This window comes from Ylistrum balloti, unplaced genomic scaffold, assembly GCF_031769215.1.
Source record: "Ylistrum balloti isolate Yb309-2 unplaced genomic scaffold, AGI_CSIRO_Ybal_v1 Utg369772, whole genome shotgun sequence".
Taxonomy (NCBI): domain Eukaryota; kingdom Metazoa; phylum Mollusca; class Bivalvia; order Pectinida; family Pectinidae; genus Ylistrum; species Ylistrum balloti.
This window is the reverse complement of record NW_026781965.1, coordinates 3,486,204-3,510,910: the sequence shown is the minus strand read 5'-3', so window position 1 is coordinate 3,510,910 and position 24,707 is coordinate 3,486,204. Positions and strand designations below refer to the sequence as shown.

Genomic DNA, 24,707 nt, shown 5'->3' with positions numbered 1-24,707 from the left:
AACATGTTAATACAATCCTTCTGCATTAATTTCTTGATATCCACTCAGACTTGAAGGCAGTTTACACTTACTTCACTGAAGTAAACCTAGGATTTGAAATTCCTACTACTGAGATCTTAAGTCACCATATGAATGGGATTTCCATTTCAACAACAAACATGACAGCACACAGAACTAGGTAATAAAACTGCTTAAAAAAATCTTTAATTCAAAGTTATTCATAGTCTAATGGCTGTTAACTTGTTATGTTACTGTTAACATTGAAAATTATTTTCTTCCCAACTCAGATTTTATGTATACCAAATCAAACGACATCAGTGGTTTTTTTTTATGAATATTGTGCCTTCAATGCATTTTCATTATCACTACAGGAACACAAGCATGCAACATGTACTTACCTGGTTGGCCATATGGATGCCCTCCTTAAAACATTGAAACATGGTCAAGATTAACCAGTCTTACTAAATTAGTTAGGGGTGGGTTGGGGTATATTATGTTTAAAATTGATGATGTCATATAGACAGGTGTTGTAATGAAAAAAAAGTTTACATGGCTTGTAAGATCTGATTTTATAAGAGTTAGCTTTGAAGGTCTACATGGCTTATTAAGTCCGTTTTCCTGAGTTAGGTTTGTAGGTCTACAGGGATTATTAGGTCTGATTTCCAGAGTTAGGTTTGTAGGTCTACAGGGATTATTAGGTCTGATTTCCCGAGTTAGGTTTGTAGGTCTACAGGGATTATTAGGTCTGATTTCCCGAGTTAGGTTTGTAGGTCTACATGGCTTATTAAGTCTGTTTTCCTGAGTTAGGTTTGTAGGTCTACAGGGATTATTAGGTCTGATTTCCAGAGTTAGGTTTGTAGGTCTACATGGCTTATTAAGTCTGTTTTCCTGAGTTAGGTTTGTAGGTCTACAGGGATTATTAGGTCTGATTTCCCGAGTTAGGTTTGTAGGTCTACAGGGATTATTAGGTCTGATTTCCCGAGTTAGGTTTGTAGGTCTACAGGGATTATTAGGTCCGAGTTAGGTTTGAAGGTCTACAAGACTTAAAGACTCTAAGATTTAGGTTGGATGGACAACAGGGTTTATCAGGTCTGGTTTTGAAAGAATTTGGCTGGAGATATACTGGGCTTATAAGGTTTGATTAAGGAAGGTCTACAGGGCTTTAAGTCTGATTTGAGAGGGGCTAGGGAATGTAGGTCTACAGGGCTTATAAATCTGGTTTGGGAGACATTCTGGAAGGAAGGTCAATACGGTATGTAAGTCTGATTGTGAGGGGTTTGGTAATGCAGGTCTACAGGGCTTAAATACCTGTTTTGGGATACATTCAGGAAGGAAGATCTGCAAGAGTTATAAGTCTGATTTGTGAAGGATAGGGAATGCAGGTCTATATAAGGCTTAAATGGGGTGACATACAGAGCATGCAAGGACAGATTTATGGGGGAATAGGGAAGACTGCTTTGTTTGAATTTGTGTCAAGAAAGGATGTAGACCTTTACATTTGCTCAAAGACCAATTCTAATTGTATACAGTGAAAATTCCCAAACTGATCCTTCTTAAAACTGATCACCTCTTGAGAATGAATGAAATGGCTCTGTGGAAAATGTCCTCTTTATCATAGTTACAAAATACTGGTCTCTCTCAATTAAAAATACTGAAACAATTTTTGTATTGCAAATGATTGAAATATACTGAAAATCACTTCTGAAAACTAGCATTACCTGAGTTATCAAGACCACAATTCTGACCAGCGAACAGTGAAATCAACACCTAAGGTGACAATTGTTAAGTTTTGGCATGAACATATCACAGGCAGGCTTTGTACACATTGCCTACCCCGATCTGAAAGATTATATCTCACATTATATTTAACAATCATCAAAGATGAAACCATATAAAAACTTGTTTCACTGAAGCGAGTATGGGCTAAGAAAGAGTGAACATTTTCACTGAAACGAGTATGGGCGAAGAAAGAGTGAAAATATCTACTTATGCATAACTAGGGAGCTGCAATTACACATGTAATTTACAAGTCAAAAAATATATCATTTTAACTCAAACAAAATGGTAACATTAATAGAGTAATATCTTAGAAGGTAGTTGTTATGGTTAATGTAAAGAACAAAATCTAATTAATTACGTTATATCGGTGTCCGAAACTGTCAACTTTGTTCATTTCTATAAACTGTGCCCTCCCTAATAAAGATCACTTCTACAAACTGTGCCCTCCCTAATAAAGATCATTTCTACAAACTGTGCCCTCCCTCATAAAGATCACTTCTACAAACTGTGCCCTCCCTCATAAAGATCACTTCTACAAACTGTGCCCTCCCTAATAAAGATCACTTCTACAAACTGTGCCCTCCCTCATAAAGATCACTTCTACAAACTTTGCCCTCCCTCATGAAGATCACATCTACAAACTGTGCCCTCCCTCATAAAGATCACTTCTACAAACTGTGCCCTCCCTAATAAAGATCACTTCTACAAACTGTGCCCTCCCTCATAAAGATCACTTCTACAAACTGTGCCCTCCCTCATAAAGATCACTTCTACAAACTGTGCCCTCCCTCATAAAGATCACTTCTACAAACTGTGCCCTCCCTCATAAAGATCAGAGTCCAATCAATTATGTTACATCTGAGTCCAAAATGGTTAACTTTGTTCACTTCTGAAAACCATGCCCTCCCTAAAGCAGTCAAATATTCATGTCCTATGCATGACCAGTTTGGAGAAGTTCCACTGATATATGGGATCGGGGTACAGATATGTTTTTGTCTATAAATGTAAATATATTACCATTGTATGGATATACATTTTCCTATATATATATATATATATGTATATATGGATATACGGTTTCCCATTTTAATTTACTCTCACTTCACAGTTTGTTTAATCATGTGACCCAAAACTTAACTCATCTGAAGACGACTTACTTTTTAAGTGAGTGCATGCTTCATGAAACGAAGAACAAGTTAAATTACAAAATACAGGATTAGTCTAGGAGTATTAGAATCTTACCTGGTTGTCCATATGGCTGAGCAGGGTAAGCTGAATATAAAAAAATATTCACACACATTACAATTTCTGTTTAATTCAATAAATGTCAAATCTGTATTTCAGAAATTGTTCAAGATAAAAGATCCCTTCTCTGATGTTTTCCTTTTAAAAAGATATACCAGTTTTAATCCCTTTCCTTTCAACAAATGACATTCATGATGTATGATATATCTGCTTTTGTTTTGATCAGTTATTCTTCTACAAAATGTTTGAATGATATCAGCATTAAAGTATATTCTAGTATGTATGGTATGTTTTTTTCCCCTGATATCTGTTGTATGGTTTCCTTTTCAAATTAGCGTAACAGTATATTCCAGTACGTATAACCTTCCCTTTCAAAAGTCTCATCAATAAACTTTTCCCTATTACAGTAAATATTTTTGTTTGTATCCTCATCTTATTCCAAGAAGTTTAATTCAACTTGTCTTACTGATATTTCATTTTAAATATTTTGTCTTTCTGAATGAAATTCAGAGAATTTACCCAAAAATGTATATAAAAGCATTTAAGAATTTACAACAGCTAAAAGACTAAACAAAGTGAACAAACACACTAGCAGGTTATACCTATTCCATGGAGAATCAATCTGTGTGTGAGATGTGTATATCATATATTGGACAAATTATACTTCTTTTTAAAGCCAGGTATGTATATCACTAGTTTTTGACATTCATATCACAAAGTAATGCACAACAAGAGCTTTTAACATGATACAAGTATCTGATATCTGGTATATGCTGTAAATCTACTGATTTATTGAAAATTTAATGTTGATAAGTAAACATATACCAGCAATGCTCCCATGTATGTTAACATTAAATGGAATGTCTCATACCATTGAAAAGGCCAACATTGCATATACACATAAGCTAGAAATATATCTGAAAAGCTGCACACTTAAACTAGTATTATACCAAAACACATACATAAACCAGTACTATACCCAAACACATACATAAACCAGTATTATACCCAAACACATACATAAACCAGTACTATACCCAAACACATACACAAACCAGTACTATACCCAAACACATACACAAACCAGTACTATACCCAAACACATACATCAACCAGTATTATACCAAAACACATATACACATAAACCAGTATTATACCCAAACACATACATCAACCAGTAGTATACCCAAACACATACATGCATCAACCAGTATTATACCAAAACACATATACACATAAACCAGTATTATACCCAAACACATACATCAACCAGTAGTATACCCAAACACATACATAAACCAGTATTATACCCAAACACATATACACATAAACCAGTATTATACCCAAACACATACATAAACCAGTACTATACCCAAACACATTCACACATAAACCAGTATTATACCCAAACACATACATCAACCAGTATTATACCAAAACACATACACACATAAACCAGTATTATACCCAAACACATACATCAACCAGTAGTATACCCAAACACATTCATACATCAACCAGTAGTATACCCAAACACATACATCAACCAGTAGTATACCCAAACACATATACACATAAACCAGTATTATACCCAAACACATACATCAACCAGTACTATACCCAAACACATTCATACATCAACCAGTAGTATACCCAAACACATACATCAACCAGTATTATACCAAAACACATATACACATAAACCAGTATTATACCCAAACACATACATCAACCAGTACTATACCCAAACACATTCATACATCAACCAGTAGTATACCCAAACACATACATCAACCAGTATTATACCAAAACACATATACACATAAACCAGTATTATACCCAAACACATACATCAACCAGTACTATACCCAAACACATTCATACATCAACCAGTAGTATACCCAAACACATACATCAACCAGTAGTATACCAAAACACATATACACATAAACCAGTATTATACCCAAACACATACATCAACCAGTACTATACCCAAACACATTCATACATCAACCAGTAGTATACCCAAACACATACATCAACCAGTAGTATACCAAAACACATATACACATAAACCAGTATTATACCCAAACACATACATCAACCAGTACTATACCCAAACACATTTACACATATAAACCAGTAGTATACCAAAACACATATACACATAAACCAGTATTATACCCAAACACATACATCAACAAGTAGTATACCCAAACACATTCATACATCAACCAGTAGTATACCCAAACACATACATCAACCAGTATTATACCAAAACACATATACACATAAACCAGTATTATACCCAAACACATACATCAACCAGTATTATACCCAAACACATACATCAACCAGTACTATACCCAAACACATTCATACATCAACCAGTAGTATACCCAAACACATACATGAACCAGTATTATACCAAAACACATATACACATAAACCAGTATTATACCCAAACACATACATCAACCAGTATTATACCCAAACACATACATAAACCAGTACTATACCCAAACACATACATACATCAACCAGTATTATACCAAAACACATATACACATAAACCAGTAGTATACCCAAACACACACATAAACCAGTATTATACCCAAACACATACACAAACCAGTACTATACCCAAACACATACATCAACCAGTAGTATACCCAAACACATACATCAACCAGTAGTATACCCAAACACATACATCAACCAGTAGTATACCCAAACACATACATCAACCAGTATTATACCAAAACACATATACACATAAACCAGTATTATACCCAAACACATACATCAACCAGTATTATACCAAAACACATATACACATAATCCAGTATAATACCCAAACACATTTACACATATAAACCAGTATTATAGCTAAACACATACACACATAAACCAGTATTATACCCAAACTCCTAAACAAATGATTGTAACAGTAATATGATTTATTACCCTTCAAATTCAAAATATCGTTGATTATATCAGTTGGTGGTGCAAGGAGAAGAAGGGGGGGTTGTGTATGTCATAGAAATTGTGGTAGAATCTGTCTTGCTATTCACCTTAAGCTTGAAAATTACTATGATAAATATCTAATGAAGCAAACACTAGAAAAGTTAAATTCTACAACTAGTCATAGAGAGAAAATACTAGAGTAAAGCTTGTACAATTGGCCAATCTATTAAAAGAGTGTATGAACTGGAATGAAAAATTATACAAAATATAGTAAAAATTGCTATTGTCTTTGTTTTACCTGCAGGTGGTGGGGCTCCATATGGCTGACCATATCCTCCTGTATTGGAAAAAAAGCAAATATTACTGACAAAAATTTTAATATGAAGTGGTATACTGGGTATATACAAATATTGCATACCTCAGTCCCTGAAAATCTGTTACAAATACAAATATCTGAAAATGTTATAATGGATAAGACTTTAAGTAAAAGCAGTTAGAAATGAAATAAGAAAAAAGAAATGAGGTAGTACAATACGTAGGTATGATCGCCATTGGCCTTATCTCATCTCAATCCAGATCTCAAGTTTTTCCCATGTTATTTATTGGATAAGACTCTTCCTCAATTCTGCCATTTCAAAACATTAATATTTACCTTGGGGTGGAGGCTGAGCAGGATAAGGCTGGCCTGCTTCTAGAAACACACATAGAACAAAGAATTACTCCTGAAAATTGCTTTTACAAAAAAAATTACTTCTAAACACTAGTCAAATTTTAGAAACAAATAATTTTTCTTCATAAACTATACCCCAGTGTTATTCAATAATGAAAAAACAATTTTCTTATTTATCTTAAAAGAATGCCATATTTTCAACAGTTAAAATCCCAACACTGATATCTATTATCAATGCTTTTACAAACCTGAAGTTCATGTTATGTACTGTGAATTCTCCCTTACCATGGATTACAAGAGATTCAAAATTTGGACATACAAGGTTAACTATCATTAAATTAGTTTTCATCACATATTTTCACCCAGAACTCAACTTACCTTGTCCTTTTCCTGGGTATGGTGGTGGTGCTGACATGTTTGGTTTTAACCTAAAACAAAAGAAATTGACATCTTGAAATGCGTGTCCATGTTATCTACAAAGCGCACTACTTGACACACTAACCATCTTACATGATCTACTAAACCAACAGCATTTCAAGCTCAAAATTTTGTTACATTTGTGTGAAAACTATCTCAAGACTGATTCTTCTTCATTTCAAATTGGCTTTATTAGCTTTCAACGGACTGCAGGAACATACTGATACCTACATTATCACACATACATTCAGAAGTGTTTTATTTCTCTTAATCATATTTGATACTTCTCAAATCTCAAAATAGACAAGTGGCCCAAGGGGCCTTAACGGTTACCTGAGGAATATACATGTCAATAATCTGGGGATTTTAAAATGTTGCAAAAATGTAACAACACTTGTGCAGGTACATGTGTAAAACATCTGTACCAAGTTTGAACATGATCCACCCAGTGGTTCTTGAGAGGAAGTCCAAAATGTCTTAGCCAAACAAAGGCCAGTGTGGCCATTTTGGATTTTGAATCACCGCAAAAAGTTAAAACACTTGCCAGGACCTTGTGTAGAATATTTTTATCAAGTTTAGACATGATCAACCTAGTGGTTAATCTGACTGTTGGTTCATGCAAAGAAGACTTCTTAAGATTTATCTAATTTTACCCACTTTTCCCCCCTCCTGGGGCCCCTATTGGAGCCACGCCCTTTTTCTTCGCAAACTTGAAGGGGCTTCCCATGGGGATGATTTGTGCCTAGTTTGGTCAAAATCCATCCACTCATTCTTGAGAAGTCATTTAAAGAAGATTTTTACATATGGCCCCTTTTACACCCCTTATGGGCCCCAAAGGGGACATAATCACTTTTTTCAACATAATTTCATATGTCCTTCACTAAGGGATGCTTTCTACCAAATTTGGTTGAAATAGGTCAAAGTTGAATTTTTTACCCTTTTGAGCGCCCCCTAGTGGGGCTGTTTTTGACCTGATTTTTTTTCATTCACAAACTTTGTAGACCTTGCCATAAGGACACTAAATATCAAATATGAACTTAATCTGATTGTTGGTTCATGAGAAGAAGATCTTTAAAGATTTACCTAATTTTACCCCCTTTTCCCCCCTCCTGGGGCCCCTATTGGGGCCACGCCCTTTTTCTTTGCAAATTGAAGCGAGTTCCCATGGGGATGCTTTGTGCCACGTTTGGTCAAAAATCCATTCAGTGGTTCTTGAGAAGTCGAATATGTGAAAAGTTAACGATGCACAACGCACGACGACAGACAAATCATAATGGCAATAGGTCACCATGAGCCGAAGTCCAAAATCAACCGAAAGGATCAACTTTATAATTGTGACACGGACATGAAACACAAGTAAAGGTTAATGCATATAAATGATTCTTTCATTACTATCAATTAACTAAGTTATTTATTACCCTCAATAGTTTTTAAAGAAAAAACAAATGTAATCAATATTTATTGTCGCTATCCTACAGATCAAAGTACTAGCTTTTTCCTATCTTACAATAAAGAACAACTCTTTGGAGGCCAATGTACATTTGTCACATAATTTATATGCTACATTTTTTATCTTCAAGCCATTGAAAAATGTTGGCAGGGGTCCGGAAAAGCACTTGTCCAGTTGTCATGGACGAGTGAAAATTGTCTCGGACAACCAGGTTTATCTTTGTTAGTCGTCCGTCGGACGAGTACTTTTTTCCAACGATATTAATGTTACAACTTCAATTTCAATAACGTGTTTATGGTACTTCGAAAACAAAATATTCCAATCTGCACTCTAACTTTTGATTACACCGAAACTCCCATGACGTCAAATATAGCATTCGGAATACCTTAGTCATTTTCCTGCGGTCATACTGATGTCAGGTGCTCTTGTTCTTAACAGCACCTAGTCAGTCGGATGTAAACAAACACTACGGCTAGGCCTAAGTCAAGCACAATGTCTGATGCAAAGCAGCCATCACTGCATAGTTTTGTCACGAAAACTTCAAATAAAAATAGAGAAAAAGTCACATGTTTCATCCTCGCTGATTAAGTTGCCATTTCATAGCTGAATTTGGACAAGTAAATTTCCAATCTGGATGAGTAAATTTTTCATCCCACCAGCCCTGTGCCTAGTGGTTCAAAATATTTTTCCAGACCCCTGGTTGGGTCACCTGGAAAGGGGAAACATACTCTATTTTCTGGGTTATAAGCCATGCTGCTTTTTTTTGTCCTCAGCAGTCGTGGCGTACGGCTTATATACCAGTGCGGTTCATATGTGGACAAAGAAAATTGGCAGAATGAAAAAAAAAGAATGAAGAATATTGTCTGGACATCAATTCCAGATCATTATGTATTTCAAAACGGACATTTTGTTGAGGCATATCACATGCACTATTGACTTGCATGACCTTGCACCCTAATAATTTTGGTTGCTGTAACATGTCACGCTTCCAGAAAGAATATCAAAACAGTGATTTAAACCAACAATACCAGTACAAGACATTGTTACCAGGTTTTTTTTTTACAAGTACCTGTCCATCACAGATTTGTGATTGAAACAGATTGTCTAGAACCGTCATTTGCAACCGTATACAGGACAATTTTTAAGATTGAAATAAAAACAACATTCTTGTGGATTTAATTAATGATGCCTTTTAATATGAATTAAAATAATATCTTCTGAACTTTAATGGTTGCTTCGGAAGCCATAGCAGAAGTTTACAATAGCCTGTTGCATCCTTGGATCGATAGGTCATCAGGTCAAATTCTAGAATGACCGTCATGCTTGTTTATGACAAGAATGGCTTCGTGTAACTTACCAGAAATAATATAGGACTGTGAGAATTTTGTCAGCACCCAAGGGCCTCCACCAATATTTAACAGTACAAACACTGATGGAAATAATGTTAAATAAACTGCATATAAATTCAGGCCCTATATCTGTGCGTAGACAATCTGTGAAATATTCCAAGCTAAACGAGTTCATTACTTGCTATTTTACGTTTTTCAAACATATCAATAAAATAAAGGACTATCCATGTATAATTCATTTGCAAACTTATATTAAATGTTTCACGGATAAATTGCCTTCTGTTGTCTGTTATATCGACAAACCTTGGTCAACATAACATGGTAAGAAAGGGTGGATCAAACCCCAAAAAACCAGCACTGCAGCTTACATTCTGGTGCTGTTGATAGACCAGAAAATTCAGTATTTTTTAGAATGACCAAAAGAAGAATCAAAGATGGGGGCTTTGTGTTCCTTGATGGCAGTCGTTTGAGATTTTGTATGAACCATATAGGAATAAACAACGGACTGCAGCAGCATGACTGACCATGTGGTGAAAGTGTATTTCTACATTTTTATTTATTATGATGTAATATTTTTGCAGACAATCTTAATGCAATTATAGTACTTACTGTTGCTGCTTTTAATGTTAAATGCTGTCAGCCTTAAAAAAATCTGAATCTGATTTGCATTATGAATACATGTTTTAATGGTGCATGTGAGCAACTGTTACACATATGTGAGACTGATATGCCAGTTTCCTGATTAATGATTAATGATATCCTTTTGATAGAAATACACAGGGGAGTACATTCTAAAAATATATTCGCAAATATTTTCATTGTACAGGTACAGAACCAGTAGAATTAGATACCGGTATATATGCAGATTATACCATATAACCAAATCTGTATATTTAGGGCAAACATATACTAATAAGCCATGTCAGCTCAAGACAATCCAGTAAAAATTGAAAAAATGAACAAAAAATCTTAATGAATTGATGAAATGAAAGATTTGTGCTAAAGGGCACCATTTCTGGCGAGTTCCTTGAATTACTTGGCTCACTTGCTTTCATCATAATTAACGGAGTTTACATCATGTATATATTTTTTTTTGCATTAAAGCATTTGACTCCAGTTAAAAGCACACTCTGCGTCAAAGGGATACTTATCTGCAGACACAATGAGTGAATGAAGCCTAAATAGAGTTAGTTACTGAACATAGGCTGTACCTAGATATAGAAAAAAATGCAATGACAAATAAAATAGAATTGCCTGAAACCGGGTTAATGGAACAAAAATGTTCCTTTCACTAACTTACCTGATTTATAATCTACATATTTGCTAAGATTTTAAAAAAGAACTTCACCTGTTTGTTTACATTTGACTCAAATCTGTCAATATAGCCCACTTGCATATGCTTCAGTACCTGTTACATAGTGTAGTGAATTATAAATAAACGTAACAACATATATTTTAATGGTTTGCTTTGAGCTGTCGTTTATAACCTAAATGCGTTTTGGGTTTGCCTGGTAATTTCTACAACCGCTTTTTGACCTAGTGCCTGTACACTAAGTGTTTAAAGTTACGTTTCATACCATCGAGGGTAAAAATTCAATTCCAAGAATTGCCGTGTGTAATAACTGGAACGATGGTTCTGGTTTATTTACCTAATTTGTCAACCCACAAAACAACTCTGGTTGATTCCTGTTTCATGACATCCTATTTAATACATTTCACGTTTTTCTTTGAAGTCTGTTATAGTAAGAACATTTTGAAAATGAATTAAATATGCAAAGGCAGCGCTGACGATCCATTGTCACCCTATCATTTCTAACCGGAAGTTATAGAAGTTCAGTATACCCGGGCGTGTCCAGCCAAATTCAGTTCTTATCTAACATGGCAAAACATAATTATCAATGTAATGTGTAATAAATTAGTTAAGTTGGTCAACTCACCTGAAAAAAGTCTGTTTTCAACCTCAAATAATTTAATCAGATTATATGCGTATATTCCAAACAACTTCCTAGAGCCGGAACTAAGGCCTTATACCGCAGGCCTATTTCACAATATTCTGTGTCGAAGATTTTGCACACGACTCTATTATCCATTCGAAATACATCGCGCTCCATCATACAATGTGTAATGTCAATATGTTCCGATTAGTTTATGGGTCGTGTGCAAAGGTATTTTTCGCGGAAAAGAATCCAAAAATAAACCACTGAAATACACATACCGCTCCCACTATTTCAAGAACCAAAGGGTCACGAATAGTGATATAATGCGTTTGAGAGACCAGTACGGCTTACCACGAACGTAGTTTGACTTTAAACGGGACTTGACTTGCACCTTTTCGTCGGCATAATTGAAATGCTGTATGTAAATTTCCAGGGATAAGCCTTCTAAAGCGGCTATTACCTCAGATTTCAACATCGAGAAATGGAGAATTCGGCTTATGAATATATTCAGAATAATAAAATATATCCATTATAGAGCGATACACGCGCCTACAACGTCAAATGTGTTGTTATTGTACTTCTTTTCGGCGTCGGAACATTGTTTGTTTATCTTGACTGTTGTTTATAAACATGTTCACGCTCGGTTTACTAAGAAGAAATCCGGGTGTTCGCATGGCTTGTCACGTGACGATGTCATTTACTTTTAGATTACCTGGAAAGTGTTAACAAACGCACATGTCTTATATATGACACTTGCTTTTGCGCATTTCTGCTTATTCTTGTTCGCAGTAAATGATTCTATAGTGTTATAATATATAATTTTTAACAATCAATCTTATTAATTCGTTTTTTTGGCTTGTCTATGTCAATCGCGGGAGCTACACCAGTGGGGCCCCGAAGGGGGTAATTACAATAGGAAAAGGAAAAAAACTCATTGTGCAGAAATGCACTGGGGTTGATACTTTGCCTGTACACATTAATAGATATTGTTTACCATTCAACATGGGTCTATGTGTTTACTTTGAAGGTTATGTTTCTCATCTCGGTCGTTTTTCTCACAGTAACATCAGTACCGTCATATTTTAACACTTAGAACGAATACCCCAAATTGTGCCCCACCTTGCAGTCAATAACAAATACACGTTGTCGATAGTAAATTCAAGCGAATAACACTATTTTCATTCAACATTTATCAGATAACACTTTTAGAAGTGTTGTTCATAACATATTCACTCATCAAACACTGGATATTGGATTATAATCAATTCTGAATCAGAATTCAGTCCAAGATCCTCCATCTTTGCCATCTATATAGATCTCCTGTCTAATATGAATTCTTACCTGGTCCGATTCTTTTCTCCTCCGCTTTCTTTGAGGTAACTTTTAGGTCGTCGCCTATTCATATTTGCATCTGCCATATTGCTCCTTTCTAAGCTTATACGAATGTGCAGCATCAGGGTTACGAGTGGTAATTTATGAATTAAATCAAGACCGCACTGTTTGCATTCTTTATTTTTTAGATATCAATAAAAAATGGTTGCAGTAGCTTTTTTCAATTTTTATTTAGTAATACAGAAAGTCTTAGTTTGTAACATACTATTGGAAAATAAACGGTTTTATATTGTTTTCTCTTAGTGTTTTTTAACATTAGTCTCTTTAAATGAGGCAGTAATGGATAAAGATATATCTATGTATTTTCTATTTTTGCTTGTTCTAACTGAGGAATATAAAATTTCCAGTTTTCATATAACACCATTAGATTTTTCCACCCACCAAGAACTTTGATTCTACAGCTTGACCCAAATTATCTGCATGCCATTACACTCATTTCATAATTTCATAAAGAAAATTACTGCGATACCAGAGTTTGGCCCACATAATTTTCTATTTCACCATGACATACAATGTGTAAGGCATAATATAATCAGATTGTTATATCCAGTCAGAATACAAAAGTATAATGCTATTGATTAGTAAGCTGCTGTAATCTTCATCGTTTAAGGTTTCATTTTAAATTAATGTCACATCATCCAATATGCCTAATTCATCGCTTCAAATACCATTATTAAAGTATATTTCCTTCTTCAAAAATCTGTGATGCAGAAATATCTTGATCTTGCTAATAAAATCTGTGTATTTAGGACTCTTGGGGAGAACAAGTCACCAACTCCTACACGCTGATATGATATATGAACACAAGGCAATTCAACAAATTCAATAAAGTATTTGAATATTGTCAATTATGTTCCCTGACATGCTTACCTATAATTAACAAAAGTCGAAAAGTAGTTCTATTATCCCAAATATGATACTAACTTGTAAATGAAAAGACTTTCAACCATGTCTTGCTCACAAAGTTTGTGTTTTTCAAATAAAAATAAAAACAAAGTTGCTCAATTTTTTTCCCTTTTATTTACAGCTTATTTCAGGTCCTTAACAGCCAGACCTGCAAGTAGAAAGAAACACAAATAAGAAATTAAAACAAATTATTAATAATACCTAGCAATGTATGAAAATGCAGAAAAACCATGATTTCAAACAACTGCGGTGAATTTCAGAATTCTCAAAATTTGATATGTCAATAGATTTCACAGAATTATTATTAAGATCAGTCCCAAAAAAATCACTTAAGATGCCTCAGTTCTCCAAGGTTAAGCTTGTTATATTCATTGTGTTTACACAACACTCCCATAAGAGGTGTCAAATGTTGAGTCATCATTGGCATCTAAAAGATATTTTCTTATATTTGTTTGTTTCTGATAGGAATTATCATATTACCATATATACTACATTCAACACAGGATTCAGTAAGTTGGTTTTCATTTCATACAAAATTTTCTCCAACTCTTATCAAGTCTCAAATACTAGATCATCTAGAAGTGCAGCAGTTGACAAATATTGAATAGGCATATTAACTAGAAATGAATAACTGTGTTATACAAAGTTGTGCAAGTACCAACTACTATAAGAATGATAATTTGGATTGGAAAAAACCAAAATCATTGTTTGAAATTTAATGTAAATATCAAACATCTGAACTATTGCAGTATTTGGCTCATCTCAGTTTTGTACCGTAACTTTGTTTATTACAAGTGCCCTTTGACATTCATATGAGGGATTAGTTGGCTGTCATCATTGATGAGCTATATTAATCTTAAAATTACATTTATTAATATTTGAAACTTTAATATAGTCCTCAATATTTTTAAAACAAGAGTTCCTCAGAACTGTATGTGTCGCCTGCATAAAGTGTCGCGGTCACCCAGAAATTGAACTGGATGTGCAACGATAAACCATAAAGTTGTAATACCAAATTTCATTTCTACAACTTGAAGCATAAAGGGAAAACTGCGCAAAGCAATATTCCTGAGAAATTTTCCAATTTCAAAGGGACATATCACTGCCAAGAAGGGCTACAGACTACCAAGAATCAAAACTAATCTGTACCTTTCCAACAAGAAGCCATATAGCAAATGTCAGTTCTTTAACTCAAAGCATAACCAAAGAAAGTCAAGAAAACAATATTCCCAGAGAATTTTCCAAGTTCTAAGGGGCAAAACTCAGCCAAGAAGGGTCACAGACAGCCGGGAATCAAACTTAATCTGTACCCTCGCAACAAAAAGCCAAATTTCATTTTGATAACTCAAAGCATTACCGAAAAAAGTCTGAAAATCTTTTGTACAGATGCCGACAACATGTGACGACGGACAAAGTGATCCCTAAGTGTCTGTCAGCTATGCAGGCGACACAATAATGTTAATCTAGTTATCTGCATTTCACAATACATCCATTCCAGTCCAACTGCTTAAAAACTATTAGAATCAACTTAGGACAAGACCTTCCGTTTTTCCCCCTTGGCTTATCACACAAACACTAGTGTTATTTTAAGTGAGAGTCACAGTACGTCTTGCTGCTTTTGTTTTCAGATATGCACTACTTTAGTACATTTGACACCATTTTTCAAATTTAAAAACAGTTATGAAACGATTGTTACAAAAAGTAATGTATTTCTTAGGATTTTACAAAGCTTTTTAATACATGAACATGCCTCAGTTCTCCAAGGTTAAGCTTGTTATATTCATTGTGTTTACACAACACTCCCATAAGAGGTGTCAAATGTTGAGTCATCATAGGCATCTAAAAGATACTTTCTCATATGTTGGTTCCTGATAGGAATTATCATATTACCATATATACTACATGCAACTCAAGAAACAATAAGTTAAGTTTTCATTTCATACAAAATTTTCGCCAAGGATGAACTTTTATTCATTTCAGTGACACAACTCTAATCAAGTCTCAAAAGCTAGATCATCTGGCAGTGCAGCAGTTGACAAATATTGAATAGGCATATCAGGGCTCTCACACCCCATTTTGGGACTGGGGCTCAGGGCCCTTAGAATCGGGAAAAATAATGGTGTTTTCCTTAGAATTGGGAAAACTTTATGTCTATATTGGGAAAAAAAGATACTACTCTGCATTGGGAATTCGGACCCAAATCTGGCAGATCATGAGCCCTGAGGCATATTAACTAGAAATGAATAACTGTGTTATACAACGTTGTGCAAGTACCAACTACTATAGGAATGATAATTTGGATTGGAAAAAACCAAAATAATTTTTTGAAATTTAATGTAAATATCAAACATCTGAACTATTGCAGTATTTGGCTCATCTCAGTTTTGTACCGTAACTTTGTTTATTACAAGTGCCCTTTGACATTCATATGAGGGATTAGTTGGCTGTCATCATTGATGAGCTATATCAATCTTAAATTTATATTTATTAATAACTGAAACTTTAATCTAGTGCTCATAGTTTTTTTAAATAATGTTAATCCAGTTATTTGCATTTCACAATACTTCCATTCCAGTCCAACTGCTTAAAAACTATTAGATTCAACTTAGGACAAGACTTTCTGTCTCGCTCCCACCACCTTTACTTATTGCACATAAACACTGAAGTGGTACTTCAAGTGAGAACTACAGTATGTCCTGCTGTTTTCAGATATGCATTACTTTAGTACATTTGCTACCATTTTTCATATTGATAAAGAGTTATAAAAGGATGGTTACAGAAAAACATGTGTTTCATAAGATTTTACAGAACTATCTAACACATTGAGATGCCTCAGTTCTCCAAGGTTAAGCTTGTTATATTCATTGTGTTTACACAACACTCCCATAAGAGGTGTCAAATGTTGGGTCATCACAAGCATCCATCTAGTCAAATTAGTTCTGATAAATCTCTAAATTATTTATCTTACATTTGACAAAATGTTACACATATTGAAAATAAATTTATTTAGATTGGTTTGACCACAGTTCTTTATTTCTAATAAGAGAATAAGACCACCTTGCTTGGAAAATTTAGAGTTTATTCAATGGGCGATTAGACATGCAGAATGCTTAAGTTTATGAGATGGTCAAACTCTTCTTTTCAATCAGTTACAATCATAATCACATGACTCTTTTACATATTAACTTTGATTCATAAAGGTAACTTAGAGAGTTGTATATGAATGGATCCTACAGACAGAATTATTTTAGTTTCTTCTACCAGTCAAATTGTTTTATTTTGATTTTGATATTGGGAGTGATCACTTGCCTCAGTTCTCCAAGGTTAAGCTTGTTATATTCATTGTGTTTACACAACACTCCCATAAGAGGTGTCAAATATTGAGTCATCATCAGCAAGTAATCTATTAATTTTTTTCTCTAAAAATGATAAATTTCTCAATTTCAGTATTTCGATTTTAGAGGTTTTTGTTTCCATAATGCAAATTATGAGTTTTTAAATTGTTCAAGTAATGTTTTTGTTATAAACATTGTACAGGTTGGAAGTTTTCCTTGCAAGCTGTTATCTACAGTTATCTGCATTTCACAATACATTCATTCCAGTCCAACTGCTTAAAAACTATTAGAATCAACTTAGGACAAGACCTTCTGTCACCCCCTCCCACCCCCACCCCTACCCACCTTCCACCCCCTTGACTTATCGCACATAAACACAAAAGTGGTATTTCAAGCAAGAACCACAGTATGTCCAGCTGTATTCAATATTTTTTTCATATTAACAATGAATTATAAAAGGATGGTTACAAAAAAACATAATGTGCTTCATAAGATTTTACAGAGCTATTTAACACATTGAGATGCCTCAGTTCTCCAAGGTTAAGCTTGTTGTATTCATTGTGTTTACACAACACTCCCATAAGAGGTGTCAAATGTTGGGTCATCACAAGCATCTATCAAGTTAAATTAGTTCTGATAAATCTCCAAATTATTCATCTTGCATTTGACAAAAATGTTACACATATTCAGGTTTTTCCATCAAAGCCGGTCGCCAACCAATTTGACTGGCTACTTTGATCATTTGGCCGCCTACACCAATCCAGTTCTGTAATAATGTTCCGTACATGACTTCACGTACACGCCAGGCCAGCCTCCTACTTTTAATACACAGTCTACTACTAACAAAATTATGGAAAACCCTGCATATTGAAAATAAATTCATTTAGAATGGTTTGCCCACAGTCCTTTATTTCTAATAAGAGAATAAGACTACCTTGCTTGGAAAATTTAGAGTTTATTCAATGGGTCATTAGACATGCAGACAGTTTAATTTTTTGAAATGTTCAAACTCATCTTTTCAATCAGTTACAATCATAATCACATGACTCTTTTACATATTAACTTTGATTCATAAAGGTAACTTAGAGAGTTGTATATGAATGGATCCTACAGACAGAATTATTTTAGTTTCTTCTACCAGTCAAATTGTTTTATTTTGATTTTGATATTGGGAGTGATCACTTGCCTCAGTTCTCCAAGGTTAAGCTTGTTATATTCATTGTGTTTACACAACACTCCCATAAGAGGTGTCAAATATTGAGTCATCATCAGCAAGTAATCTATTAATTTTTTTCTCTAAAAATGATAAATTTCTCAATTTCAGTATTTCGATTTTAGAGGTTTTCATTTCTATAATGCAAATTATGAGTTTTTAAATTGTTCAGGTAATGTTTTCATTATAAATATTGTACAAGTTGAAAGTTTCCCATGCAAGCCCTATCAACTCAGGCATTATTGTGCATCTAAATCTAATGACCAAAGATGACCTGTATTATAAAACCTATAAATTTTTAGACCCATTATATGGTACATACCTGGAGGGAGAGACTGCCTTAGTTTCTCAGCCTTATCTTTGTCATTGATGACCAATGTGTACAAGTAACGACTGCATCGCACCTTGAATTTGACATTGTCCCTGTTCTTCTTGATCTTAACAGCTGTGAAAACAAACAAGAATAGCTGTAGATATAACATAGCACTTTTCAAGAACACCTTAGGCCCAAACAATACAAGCTTATAACAAAAATGTAACATGTGAATATTTGCTTGCTTCAGTTCTCCAAGGTTACTGGTATTCATTGTGTTAAACACTCCCTTCAAAGGTCTCAAATTTTGGATCATCATCAGCAAGCCTCAGGAGTACTAATTAATACAACTTAAGTGTAATTTCATATAAAAATACTTCATACTGCTTGATAAGGAAATCAATGGTACATGTGATTATCTGCATTTTTGTTTCAAAAGTGCTTACATATAACCTTTAAACTTTGATCAATGATCATCAAAATCTAATTCAATGTAGAAATCAATGTAATGATACTACATTCTGGTGTGTTATTAGCTGCAAGTAAAGCAAAACTGCTTTTGTTCCAAGTACAAACCTTCAATGAAAGCAATGTCTCATACTTCCAACTGGACTTGTAATACCTTTGAGCAGTATTTTCCCAACTAAACTTACATTTTGCGTCCTTCCTTCTCGCTGTCAGAAGGAAGTCCTTGATCTCCATTATTTGCTTGGGCTACAGAGGAGAAAAAACATATATAGATTAATCACAAGAGCACAATTCTAAAATTACAACACGATCCTTCTTGCCTCCCTAGAAACTTCTCTCTCTAATGAGTTTATGAAATTCATTATTTATTGTACAGATCACCTTTTCAATTGTAAAATTGGCTTTAAATTATTACTTGGAGCATTCCTTTGGCAAATACATTAGATAGTTATAGGTGCCAATTCATAACAAAAGACCTAACCTAACCCTCGATTGCCTCTAGACTCCAACTCTCTGACCATGAAAATCAATTAACATATAAAACTGAAGTCTCCAGTGCACATTAACTATAAAACACTTCCTCTTAAGCAAGGACTTAAGTTAGCCATATTTTTTGTTCTCACCATCTTGTTAGTTGATGCCTGGTTGTTACCAAAGCTGTAAAGAAAAGAAAACTGAATTAACTGTAAGTAATTTTAATATCTAATAAGTATTAAAAAAATATATATAAAACACATAATAAGGAAATAAAGTTTGATGATGACTAGTGCCAGAACTAGAAACCAGAGATACAATTCACGATTCGGTTGGTACTTTCTGATAAATGTTATCTGGTTAGCATTTAAACTATCTGATAACTAGTCAGTGTCCTGTACAGCAAAAATTCATTACCCTGCTCATATCTCAGTAATCCATGCCTCATCTTTATGACTATAAGTTTACATATACAACTAGTTGCTGATTTGTTTATGTAGTTTTCCAGATGTACATGGTTAACCTGGATGAAACAGATTCCTTGTCATCTTTGTCTCTGTATGTTGTGTATTGCACAGTATACAGTAGTGAACTGTGTGTGAACCAACGAGGGTAAACACGGTACAACATTTTCAACATCCAACAGCAGAGTAATAAACACCAAATCAGGTTATCTGGTTATGGTTTGAGTAGTCAATTATACAGTTGGCACTTTTGATAATCATTTAGATCCGATAATGTACTTGAAACTGTAGTTGTCAGAAGAAGAGTGGATATATCGAATTTAGTTAACAATCATGACTTTGACACCTAACTAGACTAACAAAATATTTTCTTTGCATCAACATATATGATTTAATGATAGCCATTCATACATATTGAAAATAAATTGATAAAATGTCATGTTTTCATGCTAGGAGTTAAATTCTGACAGAAAAATATATGGTAAAAGCGGCGATAGTAAGAAACCTTAGGATTTTACTATATTCGTCTGTTACTCCAATCGGTTCGTAGTTCCCATATATATATGCACGATTTTATTTTGTCTGCAATGCAGTCGATAAAAACAAATAACGGGCATAAATAACCATAACCCATCGGAATAAGACTGATGGCATATTCTGTGTTCAGAATTGACATGAAAATCTAGGCATTACTCCTTTGGCCAATGTCGATGGTGTTTGTAAGTGTCGTTATTTAGATATCCGAGATGAAAATATTATGAGCACGTGTTGGTGTTAATCTTTTCCGTGGAACTACAAACAACATAACAATGAAGATCTTTGTGTCTTGATGTTCAGGAGGGTCCATAAAACGTATACTAGACCATTCATACATGCTGTGTTTACATTTGCTTTCAACTATTCAATTTGATTCCATCCCTTCAAAACAGTGAACTTAATGAGAAATACATCGTAAAAGTAACGTTTCGTATTAAATTGTTGCTTTTTGTTTGGATTATTTCAATATTAACATGAGGATGGATATAGATTTTGCAATGAGTTGGGATTTTACCCTGCTTTTCGATGGGGGCTAAGGCGGAAAAGGAAGTAGGTAGGGGAAATAAATCTAATTTACCGCACGGTCACCAAGAGCGCTAACGAAGTGTGTTCAGGAAAAAGCAAATAAAGAAACTACATGTATCTTTTTGATTTATTGATTTCATCGGAATCGTTGGAAAAGTACTTTCAAAACAAAGAAATGGGGGGAAATGGACAAAGAACATTTATTTTATATATGGTCCGCGCCCGTGCCTTATTCAAGATGACACGGCTTTGCAAATCATAGTATCGCTGCATTCCTTGGTACAGTACATCCAATAAATAGTTTCTCGGCGTGGCCATGGCGTTTTTGTTCGTTAGATTATTCCACTTTAAAGGCTTTTATTAAATAAAAAGAAATATTTTTTCACTAAAAATTGATATAGACATGTTAAAGAAGGCATTGTGGAGATTCATGTATAGGTTTTTTTTTTTTTTTTTTAGTTGTGAAGTTGTTCCTAGTTTGGATTTTCTTTAACTAATTAACTAATAACCGTGACAGTGACGTTCCTTTTAAGACAAATCACTTTCAGATATAGTAGATTTCTGATTCAAGGGTGTAATTTTTGGTGGAAAGAAAATTCCAACATTTTTTAGTTGGTTTTCACATGATAGAAATCTGGTGATTTTTCGTTTTTGTTTACACAATTCATATCTCTCTCACATACATTTGTAATTGTTATGTAGTTTATAAATACATTTATTTCAGGGGTCATTTTTTCAAACCAATCTGCTAAACATGCATGGTCGCCATCGTGCTTTGAACATCAGACATATAGGTGAAACAATTCAAATTCTGTGGAGCTAAATTATTAAGCACCTTGTACATTGAAACAACTTGACTGTATAAAACTCGTTTACAAAAAGGAAACCAATTAAGGTGCTTAAATGTCACATTCAAAAAACCATAAAAACAAAAAGAGGGCTTACTTGAGCACATTTCGAAACTACAGGAAAATATTTTGTGTCAATACAAACGTCCAACAGTAGCTGAAGCATTAGATTTGTCACAATATTTTTTTTTTAATACGCTAGTATTGTCTAAATCAGTGGTTTTATTGAAATTTCAGGTCAGAAAAAACTCTTTAAAAAGTACACCAACCTTTGGAATATCATAGTTTTTCTCGAGTGTACATTTCAAGTTTTTGCAATAGTCCTGAGAGGTCATTTTCACGTTTCGTTTACATATTAGAGGTTGCTGTATTTTTGAAATACTCACTTAAGCAATTTCCTATCTCAGTATCACCAGTTTTTATCATTGTAGTCTTTTACAGAACTAGGAATGGGTTAAAATTTTTGGGACATAACTTCGTAATTATTCCAGTAGTTTTTGGAAATTTTACGTTTTTACATTCGAAATTTTCTCCATTTACAGTAAATGTCTATGTCCCTCACGCTTGTGTTTTTTCCGTATTTGTATAGCTACATTTATGTCATCATGTCACTATTCTGGTATTTTGGGATAACGTACCTTCCTTTTCCTAATAGGGGCATGCTTATCGACAACATAAATGACCAAAGATTGGAAAGTATGAAATAAGACATTTACATCACCAAAAACATCCAAACATGACAATGTTACATTTTCAACATCAGCACTGAAAGCTTCATGGTCGATTTTTTTCAAATATCTATAATGAATAATATTTTTTTGGTTTATCGTTTTATAATTTATTGTAACGTTTCATGCTTAATGTTAGCGATCGAAAGCGTCACGAAAGGGGTATTTTCCGTGTTCCAACCTTTTTTAAACAATAGGATGGTGTCGTTTTAGGAACTGGCGGTGTAATTTTATACGGTTTCTTATAAGCTGCCCTGTTCTTACATGGATTTTTACCAGAGATTTACCTGTGTTTCTCATAACCTTCATATGACTGAAATATTAGAATAAACACATCTGTATATATATATATATATTTTATGAAAAATACTGAATGATTAATTTTGACTTCATTCAGCACTACAACATATATAAATAACATCATTATGTTTGATGATTTGGTACTACATTCTAACATATTTCTAAAATTATTATAATATGAAGAGAAAAGTACCTGTAATAAAACTAATATTGAAATAAGTGATCTATCATAGATAATATGCAACATCTACCTTACTTACCATACATTACATAAAGACGGTACCCGAACCAACACTTATAAAGAAAGAGAAAATATTTGATATAAAACTACAGTATTTGAAATAAAAACAAATGTAACTGAAAGAAAAGTAGAAAAAAAGGAAAAATATTAAGTTACATATCTTATAATCATGTATAAATTTTCAATAATATTGGATATACCTTTCACCACGAGCAAACTTCGCCCTATACATGTTGCCGTCATGTAAAAAGTTCTGACCACCAAGACTGTTTTCAACACACTTGTTTGTGAGCATTAGCCATGATAGAGAAGAAAGATTATGGCTTTGCTTAAAAAATCAAATGCAGTCTGTATAGACAGAAAAATCTGAACGATGATGTGACATAACATTGTACTACTCAACATGTGCTTGGATACTAACCTCATTTAGCTGCCATGTCACTCTTCCCTATTGATGGTGAACACAAACACATCGTAGCAACTAAAAAATAATTACATCTGCTACTTCATAAAAACTTCTTTCCAAGATGGGATGATGAGCTTACAGGTTATGAAAACATGGTAATTATTGGTTAATAAATTATTACATTTCTAATACTGGTAAGTGTAATCAAATCTACTAATGTATCTATCAAGCGAGCATAAATACACTATATCATTCATCATATCCTTGAAACGGCTTTCCCGTCTTTTTTGTGCTAAAATTTAACACAAAGGGGACCTGTCATATCTGTAATGTACACAAAATGTGCTGCTATTTATATTATCGTTTCCTTCCATCTGCGCTATATGTGATTGTTGGGGTAAACATTGAGCTTTAAATGTTGAACCATCTGCACAGGCATCCATGTCACCACACATATTATATGTCTGTAACCAAACCCTCGTTATAACTATAGGATATGCTGTGTATGTATTGACCATCTAATCAAATGTGGAAGTTGAGAGTACAAGTCACCTTACTAGCTTTGGCAAGTGTGAATTTTCGTTTAGACGAGCACTGTGCAAGAGACATACCCAGTAAAATCTCGTGTTCTACGTATGGCATCGGGATAGTTGAAAAGAAATTATTATGACTACTTTTGAACGAAGTCGGCTGACGTATTTTTCACCCTAGTATTTTAAGCGACTTTATGATTTTACCGAACC

At 34.0% G+C, this 24,707-nt stretch overlaps 1 protein-coding gene across 3 annotated transcripts in view; it reads right to left on the bottom strand.

The window, feature by feature from the left end:
- Nucleotides 1–11,922, bottom strand: part of LOC132543883 (cell death-inducing p53-target protein 1 homolog) — a 30,242-nt gene extending 18,320 nt beyond the window's left edge. For 2 of the 3 annotated variants that reach the window (XM_060207415.1, XM_060207416.1), the window contains exons 1-6: nt 11,815–11,921; nt 7,040–7,089; nt 6,644–6,682; nt 6,290–6,328; nt 3,022–3,051; nt 399–422 (exon numbers count right to left, since the gene is read on the bottom strand). In XM_060207415.1, coding sequence (XP_060063398.1) covers nt 399–422; nt 3,022–3,051; nt 6,290–6,328; nt 6,644–6,682; nt 7,040–7,076 — 169 coding nt within the window. In that variant the 5' untranslated portion in view covers nt 7,077–7,089; nt 11,815–11,921. Of the gene's footprint in view, nt 1–398; nt 423–3,021; nt 3,052–6,289; nt 6,329–6,643; nt 6,683–7,039; nt 7,090–11,814 lie in introns of all 3 variants that reach the window. The other variant, XM_060207417.1, reaches the window with a different exon arrangement.
- Nucleotides 11,923–24,707: the final 12,785 nt, after the last annotated feature.